The sequence below is a fragment of the Apostichopus japonicus genome, chromosome 1, assembly GCF_037975245.1.
Source record: "Apostichopus japonicus isolate 1M-3 chromosome 1, ASM3797524v1, whole genome shotgun sequence".
NCBI classification, from domain to species: domain Eukaryota; kingdom Metazoa; phylum Echinodermata; class Holothuroidea; order Aspidochirotida; family Stichopodidae; genus Apostichopus; species Apostichopus japonicus.
The window spans coordinates 19,071,091-19,088,507 of NC_092561.1; the positions used below are offsets into that span (position 1 = coordinate 19,071,091).

Sequence of the window (17,417 nt, forward strand, 5' to 3'; positions counted from 1 at the left end):
TGCGGGTGGCATATACTCCTATTAGAGCCTATGTCAACCCGCCCGGATGTTCTCCTTCAGCAAAAGTGCCAAAATGCAGTAGGAAAACATCTTTTTTTTTACCTGTAGGCTGTTATCAATCAAGATCTGTTTTCTTGTGGCTTGCATGTTAAAGAACACGAATGGAAGTACATGTGGTGCAAAAATTGGGTCAATTGAGGCAATTTTAGACCCATTTAAGCCTCCCAGGTACAGCGTATGAAAATTGTTCACTATACTGAGTGAAGAACTTCCGGCTCGGCTAGCAAAAAATCTACATGGTCATGATACAACAAATTGATAGTGCCATAAAAGGCCAACTTGTCAGCTATCCGGTGATGGGTAGGAACCGGGGGGCTGGCTGGGGTGGTGCCAGCCCCACCAGTGAAAAATATGGAGGGGCGGAAGTATTATTCCGCCCCCCGCTTCGCAAGTCAGAAAACCCCTCTTTCATTTCTAAATGAGAAAAAAATTTCATTTAGAGCACCAAATTGCATCTAAGGCCAGGGGCAAAATTATATACAAAACGGAGTGGGTAGGTTGAAGTGTGCTATATTGCACCAAATTGCATCTGAGACCACCTGGAAATGCCAAAATTTCCAAAGGGGAGGGGACACCCCTCCCCTTAGACCCCTCCCCAAGCCGGCCATCGGATTTGAGCCCCCCCCCCCTCAAAGTACCTTCCTACGCCACTGAGAACTTCTATCTAGACTTAGAGACCACATTACTTTGCGATTTGGTGTGTAAGTCAATGAGGCTTTTAATGGGCGTATGCTACCTGCGCGCTTAGACGCAGGGAATAGACTTAGGCTACGCGCCTATGTACAATGACTTTATATATATATATATATATATATATATATATATATATATATATATATATATATAGATATTTATATATAGATATATAATATATATAGATATATATATATTTATATATATATATATATATATATATATATATATATATATATATATATATATATATATATATATATATATAGATGCTGCACTCGTTTACAAGTTATAGGCTAGACCCGAACGCGAAGCTGAAGCGCGTCACAAAACTGTGACCTTCTTATTAACATTTTGAACGCGCTATCCGCCGTTTTAACCCGCCCCTGTGTGGCACGTCGATATTATTGGAAATTCCAAAGCCCGTCAATTAGCTTGAAGCCAAGCTTTCTCATATAACTGGACAAGGTAAGGCACAACGTTATACCTTGACGCGGTTCGCATTAATGAATGATGATAGGGCCGGATGTGGTTCCTTTAATTTTGATATTCCATGTGGCAGGATAAAACAGAAAAGTAAAGAGGAACACTTCTTTATGAATTCAGTTATGTGAATTGAAACGTGATTATATTTAATATACCGTACATTGTCATACTAGTTTAGAATTCAAATAATATGGAAATCGTTATCAAATTATATCATCTCAACATGCCGCCAAGATATAAGTAGCGAAAGTCGTAACTTGTGAAATAAGAGACAATTTAAGTAAACATATATGCCATACATATTAATACTTATATAATCGGAACATTGACATTGGCTAGTTCCTTTCGTTAACAATGACAATATGAAATCCAGCTCCTACCCCTACCTTCCACCGACAATCAGAATATACCACAAATGAATCCTAAAGTACATTGGCATTAACATCTTACTGAAATTGTGAATTCGAAACCTATAACCCTTTAAAAAAATCCTAACGAACATGCACACTATACCAATATTAACAAACTTGCCAACATTTCTCAAAGGAGGAGCGCTAACCGCCTCCCCTTTAGGCTATACCTCCCCTCCCTCCCCTCCCCCCTCACGACGATATTACGACTCACAGTCCACACTGGTCCTTGTAACAAAACTGATGGTTGCGCTCCTGAGTTGATAGGCTCTCTTTATATCTACTAACTTGTCAAACATGCCTCTCCAGTAAAACGGTTACAATCTGGTACCTCGGCGGGACAATCGAGGCAACAGTCCGGACCATATGTTCCCAAAGAGCATGCTGAAAGACGAAAACAAAAGATGGAAGTAAAACGTAGATACAGACAACATAACACATCTAGAGAGTGATAAGAACTCTCGTTCTATTAAAACAATGTTTCCTATACCTATACAACTCGTCCCGATATCAGTTATAACAGCTACTCTATCTGGATAAAGAACAAATACAACTTGGAAAGAGAGAGGTGGGGGAGAGGTGGGGGAGGGGTGGGGTAGGGGAGAGGTGGGGGACGGGGGAGAGGTGGGGGAGGGGAGAGGGGAGGGGAGAGGGGAGGGGAGAGGTGGGGGAGGGGAGGGGAGGGGAGAGGGGAGAGGGGTTAATGTGAATGCTTCTAGCAAGTCAATGTCGCAAACTGATCAGCCCGTGGTAGCTTTAAGATTACTACAAAGTTACATCAATGAATCTCTAACCTAAAATAAGCAACACTCTCTATTGACTTAACTTGTGGAATTAACATGAATTTCCGGTGCGGAAAGCTGTATCAATCAAAAAGTGTCCAATATAATATATGCATGTCCTTATTATTATAAACATTCTGGGTCTATCTTGGACACTCGTATAGTATTTTGCGGTACTCTTATATTATCTTGGACATGCTGATGTTAGTTTGGACATACTGATTATTATTGTGGACATGCTTATATTATCTTGGACATGCTGATGTTAGCTTGAACATACTGATTTTTATTATGGACATGCTTATATTATTTTGGACATGCTTTTTATTAATTTTGAAAAGCTAATTATTTTGGACAAGCTTATATTATTTTGGATATGCTTATATTATTTTGGACATGCTTATTATTATTTTGAAATGCTTATTATTATTTTGGACATGCTTATTATTATTTTGGACATGCTTATTATTAATTTGAAATGCTTATTATTATTTTGGACATGCTTATTATTATTTTGGACATGCTTATTATTAATTTGAAATGCTTATATCATTGTGGTCATGCTTATATCATTTTGGACATACTGATAATTATTTTGGACATGCTTATATTATTTTGGACATGCTTATTATTATTTTGGACATGCTTATTATTAATTTGAAATGCTTATTATTATTTTGGACATGCTTATTATTATTTTGGACATGCTTATTATTAATTTGAAATGCTTATTATTATTTTGGACATGCTTATTATTATTTTGGACATGCTTATTATTAATTTGAAATGCTTATTATTATTTTGGACATGCATATATTATTTTTGACATGCGTATTATTATTTTGGACATGCTTATTATTAATTTGAAATGCTTATTATTATTTTGGACATGCTTATATTATTTTGGACATGCTTATTATTATTTTGGACATGCTTATTATTAATTTGAAATGCTTATTATTATTTTGGACGAGCTTATGTTATTTTGGACAATCTTATTATTATTTTGGACATGCTGATGTTATTTTGGCCATGCTTATTATTAATGAATTAATGAATTGTTATATTAAATTTTTAATAATATAATATATGGACAAATAAAGAACATTTATGTTCATTTAAGTCCCTTTTACAATTATAGCCTTTAACTTACGTTCATCGCAGCGTATTCCTTTCCATCCATGAGCACAAGAACACCCAACGTGTTCATTGCAGACCAAAGCCCCCTCACAACTTCTTCCATGGCCTAGGTCAATACACGGGATGATTATATCATTACCGATGTTCCCTTCTCCTAGAGCTATGATTTGTTTGAAGAACGTAAAAACAACAACAATTTTAGTAGAAGATAAGCATCAGACTCCAGCATTGTACGTGTTACAATAGATTAATGAGGTTGAAACAAATTCATATATATATATATATATAGTTCAGGAAAAATGGCTATAATAAGAAGCAATAATACAAGTGGCAGGGGAAAATCCGCGAGGAAATTTAATTCTCGAAACACGTGACTGAAAGGTGGCACAGAACAACGTTAATGTCAAATATACGTCAACCTGTAGAATCAAGTCATTGACACGTCGAATGATACCGTACAGGTCAAATGAAAAAAAAAAAAAATCAAACAAATTTCTTCTTTTTTTAACTTTTAAACCACGTGAAGAGAGCGGCTGCTATATAACAATCAAAATCAATTAAATAATTCTTCCTCAAATGTTTAGCTTACTTATTGGAACCCACGTCAAGGAGAATGGATCCAAGTTAATATCTTCTCACCAAGTGACTATTGACTGAAGAAGGATCAATTATACGGAAATACCACCCCTTTCTCAGTCACCTTTCTTGGGAATAAGAAGGCACTAATACATGTTACGTAACGACAGAGAAAGAAGACTGAATTATAGTACTGCACCAACCCTTGAAATATGATACTTTTGAAAGTTTTGCAAAGCTGTCAAAGTACTCTGTATTTAAAATTTCATAAACATGTATCTTTAAACTTTCTTGTAGAAATGTTCTTTTCCACTGTGGATAAATGACTGACATGTTATGAAGAAAAACAATGGTATTTTTTAGTGGGATTGCCAGATGCAGAATTTTGAAAACTTTATATCTTTTATGAAATAAAAAAAAACTTTTGAGTGGCTCCACTATATATATATATATATCTATATCTGTATATATATATTTATATATACATTTACATACACACCCACATATGTTTGTATTACATTCAGACCGAGGACCCCATTGTATTTCCCATTGTTCAAATCCACGTACACTAACCTAAACAATACCTCATACAATAGAATTCTTCCGAGGACGTGGTGATTCTTTAGAAATCACAACCGAGGACCTGAAATTCCTTTGTTCAGGTCCTCGGTCAGATAGCAAAACAAACGCACACGCACGCACCCACACACACACACAAAGATCGATTGATATTGCTTACGATCACAATTTGGTTTTCCAAAGCCGTGGAGGCATTGACAACTGCCGTCATCTGCACTACAGTATCCGCCATTGAGACATACAGTACATTGGCTGCTGCAAAAAGGATATCCAAATTTGCCATCTGGACAAGCTGAAATAAGGAAGAGGAGGAATATATTCAGTATTAAACCTCTCCATTCTCTTTCTTTATGCTATCAAAGATGACATATTTTCTAATACATCTCCGGCACTGATTAGACATCAGTCGTAACCAGTGGCGTTAAAATGAGCAACATGGCCGCGATCGATGCGGCAAGCGAAACTGGTCCCGAAAAGAGGTTCCAAATTCACCAATGCCCAGCCATGGTTGGGGATTGATGCTCAATTCCGGGGGTGGAGGAGGTGGGGGGGGGGAGGTGGAGGGCATGTGGAGGCCACTTATTAAGTTTGGTACGCTCAGCTTCAACCTATACAAGGGGTATCAAAGCAGGTGTTGTGTTAACATTTGTATCCACATGGGAGCGCAGTATGATACTGTACATGCGCAATAGGTTACATTGCCAATATTTCACCCAAAGCTGTAACATTTGGTACTCTAAATGAAAATTGTCAATTCATATAGCCTACAAAGCTTATTAGCCTGTATAGGTGCTTTGTTTCTTCTAGGTCAATTTTCACATATTTTCTGTTCAATTCTCTTTTTTCTTCTGATTTTGTGGACCCCATAGATCAGGGACTCTGTGGGAGGGTAGGTGGGTGGGGGGGGGGGCGAGAGGTATGCATCTGCCTGGCCGGATTAACTGTAACTGATGCTCTAAGCACAGCCAAAAACAATGGTACCACCTTTGCTCTTCGATTACTTAACTGACCAGCATAGGCGTAGGAGCCTAATTTGATTTGGGGGGGGGGGGCTGTAACGACTTGCCCGAAAAATATAACCAAATTTTTTTCAACATGTTAATATGCATATCATATAGGTATTCATCGGTTATTACATCACGTGCCACTAACCGATGAATACTATATGATATGCACAATGAGTTGTTGAACGCGCGCAGAGCGCGCGAAAAATTGTGGTTATATTTTCCGTGTTATTACCCTTCCATATTGGTTTTAATTATTGGGTAAGTCGTTACAATAATAACGATAATAATAATATCAGTTTAACTATTGAAAAACACATTGCAAATTACTCTTCTTTCAGTAGGTGCCCGAAAAATTCTCAGCATATTGCCCGAATTTTCACACAAAAAATTGAAAACACACTGCAAATTTTTCTTCTTTCAGTAGGTGCCCGAAAAATTCTCAGCATATTGCCCGAATTTTCACCAAAAATCTTGGTTGGGGGGCTGCAGCCCCCCAGACCCCCCCCCCCCGCCTCCTACGCCTATGCTGACCAGACAAGAAGACTCAGTAAGTGCTGAAAGTGAAATAAAAGTTTGAAAATTTGATCACACTTCTTAAGTTTTTCTTGGCCCAGAACCCTACAACTATATATAGTAAATCGAAACTTTATTCCGGAGTCGACGTAAGTTGCGTGTGGCAGTGAAAGAGTTTACCCACCGAACTTAAACATTTTCAAGTTTATATCAGCCGTTTTGGGATTCCGACATATCCAGCGTTGTAAATGGACTGCCTCCCAAATCAATGATGTTATGATATGATACTCATGTTATACGGCTAGAACCAGAGATATAAACATTCGCTTCTGATCGTCATTTTCCAGGAAGGTCTCTCAATTAATGATTGTTCGATTAGGATGGTTGATTCAGTAATTATTCGAGAAGGAGAATAAAAAGAAAAAAAAAAAGAAGAAAAAAAAACAACACAAAAACAGGCCAACGAGTGACCTTATAGAGAGCGACTCTCCTTTCGCAGTTAAACATGTGACGTGGGACATTCCGAGACTGAGTTGCTTTCTATATATAGCCAACTTGAAAATGATAATGAGTAAAGTAGGCCGTTAATAAAAATTTTAAAAAATAAAAATAAAAATAATAATAATAATAATAATAATACTACTACTACTACTAATAATAATAATAGTAATAATAATAATAATAATAACAATAATAATAATAATAATAATAATGCTAATAATAATAATAATAATGCTAATAATAATAATAATGATTATAATAATATCAATAATAATAATATTAATAATAATAATAATAATAGTAATAATAATAATAATAATAATAGTAATAATATTAATAAATAATAATAATATAAAACATATGCAAATCTCGAAAACATTAAGTTTTGTCTTGCAGTTTGCATTCAGCTTGGCTTGTTGTATTCAAGATCGTCTGGCCTGAAGCCTTGGAGAAGTGTCTGGCTGTTTTAATATAGATAGAGCAAGCATCATAAAATCCGCACCCGCACCCAAACCCCTCCCCCCCCCCCTCCGTGTCCCTTCTATAGCCTACCCCTATCTGAAGAGCCTCGTTTAGAGCACTACACTTACCTCGGACAATCACTATAAAGTAGGCGTGCTGCTTGGCGTTTCGCCCGACCGGTCTCCTATAGGCCTCATAGATTCCAGCATCGGCTGTGGTCACACGTTTGATGCGAATACAGGGGGAACCATTCCACCGTCGCAATTTCTCTGTTCGTTTTCCGTCGAGTACCCACTCAAGTTGATTAACACAGTTCTTCGGTAGTCTGACGTCATCCACGCACAGAGTGAGTTCTTCACCGACACTAACCACGAAAGAACGTTTGGCGTCCTTTGGTATGAGCACTATATGTAAACAAACAAGTAACGACCAGTTTGAATTAACTTAATGCTATATAGTGGTCTCCTGCTTTTGATTGTTTTTCTTTCTTCTTCGATAAAGTGCATGAAACGTGATATGTAGAACACGTGATCACTGGATAATGACGTCAAACTAACACTTTATCTAACAATCCTGACTTTTTAATTGGCGAATTATTAAGAGTTGCTTCTGCCAGTTCAATCAGGGACTCGTTACATAACAGCTCCCTGGTTTAATTAGTTTAAAATTTAGTGTTTAGAAAAATTCTCCATCCCCCCCCCCCAATAAAAAAAAAACAACTTCTATAGATTCGTTACCATATTCAAATATTCCCAGCTGTGATTTATTAGTGAGGTAAACCTATGTATTTAAGTTTTCTTTTTATTCCCCAGGTATTTAAGTGTTCAGTATAACTAAGTGTGTCCCAAAACTTTGCGTATTGTACATAATAGCTGCCGTGTTTGTTAGTTGAAAATTGTAATATATTTTTGGGGTGCAATATTACACCGCGAATTTGTAGAGGATTCGCCCCCCCCCCCCCTTACTTAGTCGAGTGTTTGGCATCAATATTTAACTAATTACAAAGCAAGCACAGTCAATGATGTCACCATTACATTTGACCTTTGACCTATACGTTTTCGATTCGGTCAATTTTGCGAAATTACCGTATAACCACCCCACGCTTATCTATATGATATTGTCATGAAGTCAAACGGAGAATGCGACTTCAGTGCCTTTAAAAGTAACATAGGCTAGAACAGCATACATATACTGGTGTTTCTCTCTCTTTATCTATCTACCCCCCCCACCCACGGCTCTCTCCTCCCCCTCACTCTCACCCCCTCTCTCTCTTTGATATATGGACACACGTACACCGATAAAATAGTGAATGAAGAATCATTTCCAACCGTCAAACTTTAATCTATGGATTTATTCAGTTTTTTTTCAAGGATCATTGTAATAGCTCAGAAAAACAGAAAGAAGAAATGGAAAATTCCAACTTATTCTAATTGAGAGCACGAGAAAGGGAACGATCAAGTGTAAATTAGTAAAATAGTCTAACTTAGGAGTTTTAAAATGAGTACTTATCAATCCATCCTGAACTCTCTGTCGGTAATTTCTTGATGTTCCCTTCCCTCATCCTCCACCACTCTCTCTCCACCCACCTCTTTCCACCTCTCTCTCTCCTCTCCCCCCCCCCCTCCCACTCCACATCTCTCTCCAGGCGTAAGTCATTTAAAATGATTGTAAATAGTTACCGTCTTGGTTGTACAACAGTACCGGGGTTTGCCTCTTGATAAAGACACTGTTGAAGTTACAATGATAGACACCGAATCTCCCATCTTCTCTATGGGACTCGTCTGGTTTGTGTAATGTTAATGTTTCCGCAGCAACAGGAATGTTGGTCACGCAGGTCGGTTCAGGCTAACAAGAAAAAAACAATGAAAACAAAATATCCTATATGCAACTTGCGGGAAATATAATTGGATGTCATTAAATGTAAAAAAGTAAAAAAAAAGATACACTTTTATGGCTTATTCATTGCCTTTCCATTCACCCTGGGCATATAGCTCGTGGGTATGGGGGGGGGGGGTATATAACGTATTACAAAGCAAAGATATGTATGTTTTTTTTTGTATTTTTTCATTTTTTTAATATTTTGTAAATGTATGTAGCAGCAATATACTGAATCATGTTATAACGGCAATTCAGCTAATGATGTTTTTTTTTCTGTTTTTTTCTTCTTCTTTACATAATATTTATTAAATTATTATCACAGGCAAAAAAAATAATTAGCCTTGATCTCAAATGTCATATTTTCAGGTCGCTGAAATTCCCAACTGTATCGAGGAAAACATTGGCAGCTAGTAAAAGTATTCAAGGATAACCAAATCAGCAAGAAATTTCGAATCCCTGGAAGAATCGATGAGTTAACATGCAGTCGAATATAGCCTACGTTTCAATTGTTCTCGAGTTAGGAACAAGAAGATGAGATTGAGGTTTCAATTAACAGCGTAGACGATAAGCGCATACTCTTTTCTGTAACGGGTTATACCATCTTAAACCTAGCCTCGGCCATATGTATAGGTTAGTATTTCATGGATAGGCCTCATATGTTTTGCATGTTAGGCTATCCATTGATGTGAAGAGATGAACATTAGAGATGTATTATGCGTAGACTTTATTTTTTTGTACCGTCTAATGTGACCAATGCTAGAATATTACAAGAAAGTTAAGATTCCGGAAAATATAACCCGATACGTCGTTTCAGGTAAAACAGCAGACAACGATATGATAGGTGTGCATCTAAAATCATGTACATTAAAGAAACTAAAAACAATAACGGTAAATTGTGTTGATTACAGTTAAGTTTTGTTTCCATTTAAAAGTAGTATCATTGGAAATACCTTAGTAACAAATAATTAATTATAATAAATGGAATTCCATGCAACTTTAGTAGATTGTTATAAGTTTGTATAAATTTTGTCAAAATAACTTACATTTGGACCTAGATACAACGGCCTTATCTGCAAAGGAAGAAGTTGTCGATAAATGGATGCTATAAAATTCAGATAATGATAATAATAATAATAATAATAGTCGTCGTCGTCGTCATCGTCATCGTCATCATCTTCATAGTCGTCGTCGTCGTCGTCGTCGTCGTCGTCGTCATCATCATCATCATCATCATCATCATCATCATCATTAACATGTTCGTCCTTGCCCATCTCATAATCGTCATCGTCACCGTTCTCGCCCTTCCCCCTCCCCTCATAATTGTGATCGTCATCGTTATCGCCCTCCCCTCAGAGTCGTTATCGTCCTTCCCCATCACAGTCGTCATCGTTATCGTCCTTGCACCTCACAGTTGTCATCGTTAAAAATAATGATATAATAATAATAATTATAATAATACTAATACTAATACTACTACTACTAATAATAATAATCGTCGTCGTCATCATCATCATCATCATCATCATTTTTTTTTTCAAACTGCGAAAGATGCTTTATGCATGCATTTCAAAGGTCTACATTTCTGACGAACATATATTGCCGGGTAACATTTAACATTAATATTGAATATTTGACATATTTCACGCCACCATTCCATCTACCAGGTAATGTTTTAGTAACACAAGATGCTTTTACGAACATGTCTAACCCTACCTTGAAGCTTAAAGTTAACAAGGCAGCATTATACTTCAGTTTATACAGTCTTTGTGTTTTCGTAAAATCGGATGGCCGGCAATATGGACACTAACTACATGCATATAGCGCCATTAAGCACCTCTACGTAGGCAAGCACAGGTATCCAAGTTAGCCAGTGGCGGCGGAACCGGGGGGCTTGGGGGGGGGGCGCTCAGCCCCCCCCCCAATGAAAAAGTTGAGGGGGCAAATGCATGATAAGCCCCCCCAATATTTACCAAGGCTCCGAAACGTGCATCTGCCCATTTTTCAATGCATACTTGTCGATCTGTCCGATGCACACGTATACTATATAGGTGTAATAATTTTAGTAATTGCTGGGGGACCCTGGTCCCTCGGCCCGTCCCCTGGCTATAGACCACATTGTCACCCCAACCGCGTCTTCACGCCCCGTGAAAAGTGGAAGCATTTAGTGTGAGTACCGGTAAGCGTAACACAACTTCGTCTTAGGCCAATGACTTGCCTCATTTCAGCCAGTTCTCCAACATCCCCTTACTTAGTGGCGGAGCGTCCATATATACAGTCAGGGGGCGGATCCCCCCCCCCCCTCCTGACGGACTCAAATGGACTGCTGGCTCCCTTTTCAGCTTTTCACTACTTTTAACTTATTCGCGATTATTGACTATTTTATTGCGCTCTCATATACCTATTGACATTTGTCATATTCTGTTGGTGTAATTTTCCGACAAAATGGCGACGACACCTATTTGTTCTCCGTTTATCTGCAAATTAGCAAGGCCCGGAAAGGGTCATTTCCTGCAATCTAGGGAGTAACTTTACTCAAAAAAAATCTGTACGCTCCGCGCCAACCTGTGGTGGCGCTCCGCTTAGATAGTGTCGAAAGCGCCCCTACAGACCATTCTTGCCCCCCCCTGACCAATGCCCCTAGCTCCGCCACTGCCCTTACTACACTCAAAAACGTCTTTGCGAGTACACTACGAGTAATAGCTACTCTCTTAAAACACCATCGAATATACAAATTACAATGTTTTTACGTGCAATCTGAGAAATTGCAGGCTTGAGACCCATATTTTAGGGCTAGGTATTCGCAGCATAAAACACTCGGGAAGTGCCGTTTCCGGCCATCTGGGGGGTTTGAAAAAACCCAAAATTTTCTTGGACGCTCCGCGCCAACCGATGGTGGCGCTCCGCTTAGATAGTCTCCACACATTAGCCCCCCCAATAATTTTTCCGTTCCGCCGCGCCTGAAGTTAGCAATCTATTTAGGACAGAGGAATTATGTTTCATCCATGGATGAACAAAGGTCTGGAAAGATGAGGAAATGGGAAGGGAGACACAGCCCGGTAACACAGGTAGGTCTTTGTCGAACTAACCTGGACTAACCTGGACTTTGTCGAGTTAACCTTGACTTGAACGAGAAAGCTTTGAAGTTTCAGTACAGGGGAAGTGACCAGTTAATTAAACTCATCTAAAGCTAGTTGAGGATTGACGTATCACACATTAACATGATATGCTATAACAATTAGGTTGGGAGAAGATAATTAATAAGCAATCATTCTACTTACATAAAGACCGTTTCTCCCAATAGCTGAGTTATCGACGACACCTTCCTCACCCTAAATGAAAATAAGGAAAACAACAAATAAAAAAATACCCATCCAGTTTCAATATCTAGCATCTTTCTTTGTCTCCTTTTCAGGATTTCAACCATGTATACTTCCAGATGACGAGGTAGAGTAAAGAGAGGGAGGGGGGGGGGAGGTGAGGGAAGACTGAGTTCCCCCAGACTAAAATCAGGGGAATTCAGCCCCATCGACTGAATGGCAGCATATTACAAAAAGAGTTCCTATAGTTTACGATAAATGTATAACGTGCATATAATCAGTACAACTTAAACAGTCAAAAATTCTTCATTGGATCAAAAGTTTCTATATATATATATATATATATATATATATATATATATATATATATATATATATATATATATATTTATTTATTTATTTGATAATATAATTTGATTATATATATAATATTTGAGAAATTAGGTCGGGTTACCGTGTCAGAATGTTATTTATGTAATGAGCAATTCACGATTGTTCTGGTATATTCCTTATGATGGCACGGATTGTTACTCAGGTGTATCGAGAAAGATCCAGATGATTCTTGACATGGTGAATCGTATAAAAACCGACCCCAGATCGGAAAGTCTCTCAGTTTCTGAACGAATACAAGCGACGACACATATTATACCATTCTACTATATATCGTCAGTGCTAAACTGCCAGTAGTTTCTGAGGGATTGAGATATCGATACCAAGATTGATTCTACACTTCCATTCAGAAGTTTGAAGAGGACTGTGCTGTGAAACTACAGTTTTCCAGTCTTTATTTCGGAGAAGGTGAAGAATTTCTGTCTCCGTTGAGGAAGTTCGTTACGCCAGGAGTTGGTGGCTATAAAGCTGATTTTGGACTGACTCTGGTAATATTTAGTAGGCGAGAAGTTCGACTTGTGCTTCACTCGATTGTGGCCGCTGAGGGATATCGCCGTTGGAAGAGACCAGCGTGTTTTAAAGTGTATCCTATCTTGTTAAGTTTGTGAGTAATATTCTATATATTTGTAATTACGACGTGTCGTTGTTGGTTCAAACTCCATTGTTCAATATAGTTTACGTTCTCATTCAAATTCTCTAGACTCGTCAATTTGTCTGTGTTCCTTCCAGAAACGAACCCAGGCTTGTGTCCCGTTAAAAATTAATTATCGAGACCTTATATATATATATATATATATATATATATATATATATATATATATATGTATATATATATACATATATATATATATATATATATATATATATATATAGGAATAACGGAAAATCTGTTAAACAACTATGCTGCATGTAGAGAAAGGCTGGATCTCGAGTGAGATATAATAATTAAATTAGGTAAGTGATTGAAAGTGAAACAGCCAATGTTTGGTTTTTGCAGAGCTTTCGAGGAAAACTAGCTCTTCTTCAGTTCATGATCACCGAAAGTGACAAGGAGTAGCAGGAATCGAAACTATTTTATAGAGAAGAGTGTCGACATGGTTGTGAAGTCAAAGCGACTTACTGATTTCTGCTGAATTGAGCAGAAATTTTAGAAATACGGATTATTTTAATCCGCGTCGGATTATTTTAATACGATTCCGTCGTAATTGCAAAGGTATTGTTTTGGTTTATCTGGGACGGCAAATCGTTAAATTCTGATGTTTAAACCGAATGGTGCCGTGGTCTTTAGGTTAAGTTCCCAGAAATTTTCTTTCGCTTTCCTAGATTGATCTGTCCAAGAATCGTTCTGGTCAATGGCAATAACACGCAAATTATCAGTTGAATGATTTTGGAGATTGAAGTGATTTGCAACAGGTTGGTTGATCTTTTTTGTTTTCTGACTCTCCAACGTAAGTTACAAATATATATATATATATATAAATATATATATATATATATATTTATAGGTATATATATATATATATATATAGTTTCAGATTGAGGCCGGTTCACTTGCCACACTTTAAAACTCCTAACTTGCTACTTATACAACTTTTAACTTCATAAAAAAGGAAAGAGCGTGTTCCTTAACTGTTATTAATCAAAAGGAGAACGTTTGAGGTTTTTCACAAAAAAACTGGGGGTGAAACGTGACCCCCCTCTCCCTCTCCCTTCGGTCCCACCGTATCTTGATTGGCCACACTATCTCCTTTCCTAGTGTCACCGATGTGTCGGCCGATGACTGTCTTTAAGTTGAACACACATGGGCCTATGTGAAACGGTAGAGTAATAAATAAACACTATGATAGGCACCCATTGGATATAGATGGTCAATATCATATTCGTTCAACCGTACTACGTTTAACTAGTTGCCATGCTATCAGCTTTTACGATAATACTTCTAAGACAGCAACTCACAGTACATCCTGGACTTCCCGGCGGTCCTTGAGGTCCTGGCGGTCCAGCCAAACTCTGAAAAATAATTAAAGATAAGAAGGTGGCCATCATCAGATATGATTAATGATCATAACTTGATGTTATCATCAAGATCATGCTATGCTATACAATGAGAGCTGGCAAACATCTGTGATGAATGGATTGTTTCACTATTATTCAAACTCCTATATGGAAACCGTATTGTACATGTCGTTCAACATGTATTCCTGTCAGTTCTTAAAGTGTGCATAATAATGTACACGTTTTTGTATACCTACTTTGTTCACAAGTTCGCGTTTTTGTATACATAGGTTGTGCATACGTACGCGGTTTTAGATACCTAATTGAACAGGGTTATATATATACATACATATATATATATATATATATATATATATATATATATATATATATATATATATACAAATAAATCCTAAGGAATTTCTTTCGTGAAACGGCGTTCCATAGTATTTTGGTGAGGATATTTGCCCGTAACAGTTGGACTCTGATTTAAACTTAAAAAATACTTACAACACTTCCAGGAGTTGCTGGAGTTCCTGCAGCGCCTTTAACTCCCTTAGCACCCTACAGTAGGGGAAAAACAAATATCATGATCATGATCATGATCATCATGATCATCATGATCATCATGATGATAATGATCATCATGATCATCATGATCATGATCATCATGATCATCATGATCATGATCATGATCATGATCATCATGATCATGATGATAATCATGATCATCATCGTCATCATCATCATCATCATCATCATCATCATCATCATCATCATCATCATCATCATCATCATCATCATCATCATCATCATCATCATCATCATCATCATCATCATCATCATCATCATCATCATCATCATCATCATCATCATCATCATCATCATCATCATCATCATCATCATCATCATCATCATCATCATCATCATCATCATCATCATCATCATCACCACCACCACCACCACCACCACCACCACCACCACCATCATCATCATCATCATCATCATCATCATCATCATCATCATCACCATCACCACCACCACCACCACCACCACCATCATCATCATCATCATCATCATCATCATCATCATCATCATCATCATCATCATCATCATTACCACCACCACCACCACCATCATCATCATCATCATCATCATCATCATCATCATCATCATCATCATCATCATCATCATCATCATCATCATCATCATCATCATCATCATCATCATCATCATCATCATCATCTTAAGCGTCCTCGTCCTCCCGCTATGGTCCTTTCCCCCTCACAGTCGTCATCGTTATCGTCCCTCCCCCCTCATAGTCGTCATCGTTCTCGCCGTCTCATAGTTGTCATTGCCATCTATGTCGTCACCGTGTAGTCGTATACATCGTCGCCCTGGACAATCACGATCTTGGTCGTGGTCATCATCAATTTGATGGTCGTGATTGTAATCTCCACCATATCGTCCTCGCTAACGTGGTCGTCTTACCCGTGTCAGTATATTCCTCGACCCAGCAATTCGTCATGACCTCACCCTTGCGCTTCCTCTCGCAATCACCACCACCACTATCCCCGTCATCGCAATCACCATCACTATCAACATCACTACCACCAGGGGCGTAGCGAAGGGTTTTTTGTTGGGGGGTGTGGAGAATTTGATTTGCCGACGGATCTGGAAGTGGTGACTGAAATGGGGGAGGGGTCTAAGGGGAGGGGGTATCCCCCTCCCCTTTGGCAATTTTTTAGATTTGAAACGTCCTTAGATGCAATCTGGTGCATATTTTATGTCAAATTTGATTTGCCGACGGATCTGGAAGTGGTGACTGAAATGGGGGAGGGGTCTAAGGGTAGGGGGTCTACCCCTCCCCTTTGGAAAATTTTTAGTTTTGAAACGTCCTTAGATGCAATCTGGTGCATATTTTAAGTCAAATTTGGCACGGAAGAAGCTCCCGTTCTCCTTTTCTCTATTCAGCTTTCCTTCTTTCTTCCCCTTCCGCTCTCTTCACCTTTTCTCCTTTTGCCGACAGACCCAAAATTTGCCGACAGCGACCAAATTATTGGGGGGTGTGACACCCCCCACACCCCCCCCCCCGCTCGCTACGCCCCTGACTACCACCATCGTCATCTTCGTCGTCATATATCCTTCTCTATCGCTGTCGTCACTGTATTCGTGCTTGTCATCGACGTCTCCATTATTACCTTATTTCATATTTCGTTTGTCTTTGACTTACCGCATACCCAATAAATCCATCATCTCCGGGATCTCCGCCAATAGCAGATATCGACTAAATATTAGGAAAGAAATATTACCATATGATTTTAATAACTTATCAACTTATCAAATTGTTTAATACGTGAAAAGGAAATAAGTGCAAGTTTTATATTAAAGGCATTCATAATTGACGAACCTTCAAATATTACTAGTATCGATAAGCATCAGGCAACCTAAACTTTTTACAGCCAAGCAGAGTTACATATTTCATGAGTTTGAATCCATTCCAGGTATATGCAGATCAAATTGTGTTTGTTTTTTAAAGCTTTTAACACCCTCCCCCCAGTTTTGCATGTTTTTTGGCTTTGGAAATCTTACTCCCTAAAAATAACCAAAATTACCTCAATATAATAC

At 38.0% G+C, this 17,417-nt stretch overlaps 1 protein-coding gene across 1 annotated transcript in view; it reads right to left on the reverse strand.

Moving 5' to 3' along the window:
• Positions 1-1,107: 1,107 nt before the first annotated feature.
• Positions 1,108-17,417, reverse strand: part of LOC139970231 (uncharacterized) — a 34,872-nt gene continuing 18,562 nt past the window's right edge. The window contains exons 14-23 of the mRNA XM_071975879.1: positions 17,023-17,076; positions 15,300-15,353; positions 14,751-14,804; positions 12,366-12,416; positions 10,131-10,157; positions 8,889-9,054; positions 7,338-7,613; positions 4,887-5,018; positions 3,585-3,731; positions 1,108-2,033 (exon numbers count right to left, since the gene is read on the reverse strand). Of these exons, the coding sequence (XP_071831980.1) occupies positions 1,933-2,033; positions 3,585-3,731; positions 4,887-5,018; positions 7,338-7,613; positions 8,889-9,054; positions 10,131-10,157; positions 12,366-12,416; positions 14,751-14,804; positions 15,300-15,353; positions 17,023-17,076 (1,062 nt within the window). The 3' untranslated portion in view covers positions 1,108-1,932. The remainder of the gene's footprint in view (positions 2,034-3,584; positions 3,732-4,886; positions 5,019-7,337; positions 7,614-8,888; positions 9,055-10,130; positions 10,158-12,365; positions 12,417-14,750; positions 14,805-15,299; positions 15,354-17,022; positions 17,077-17,417) is intronic.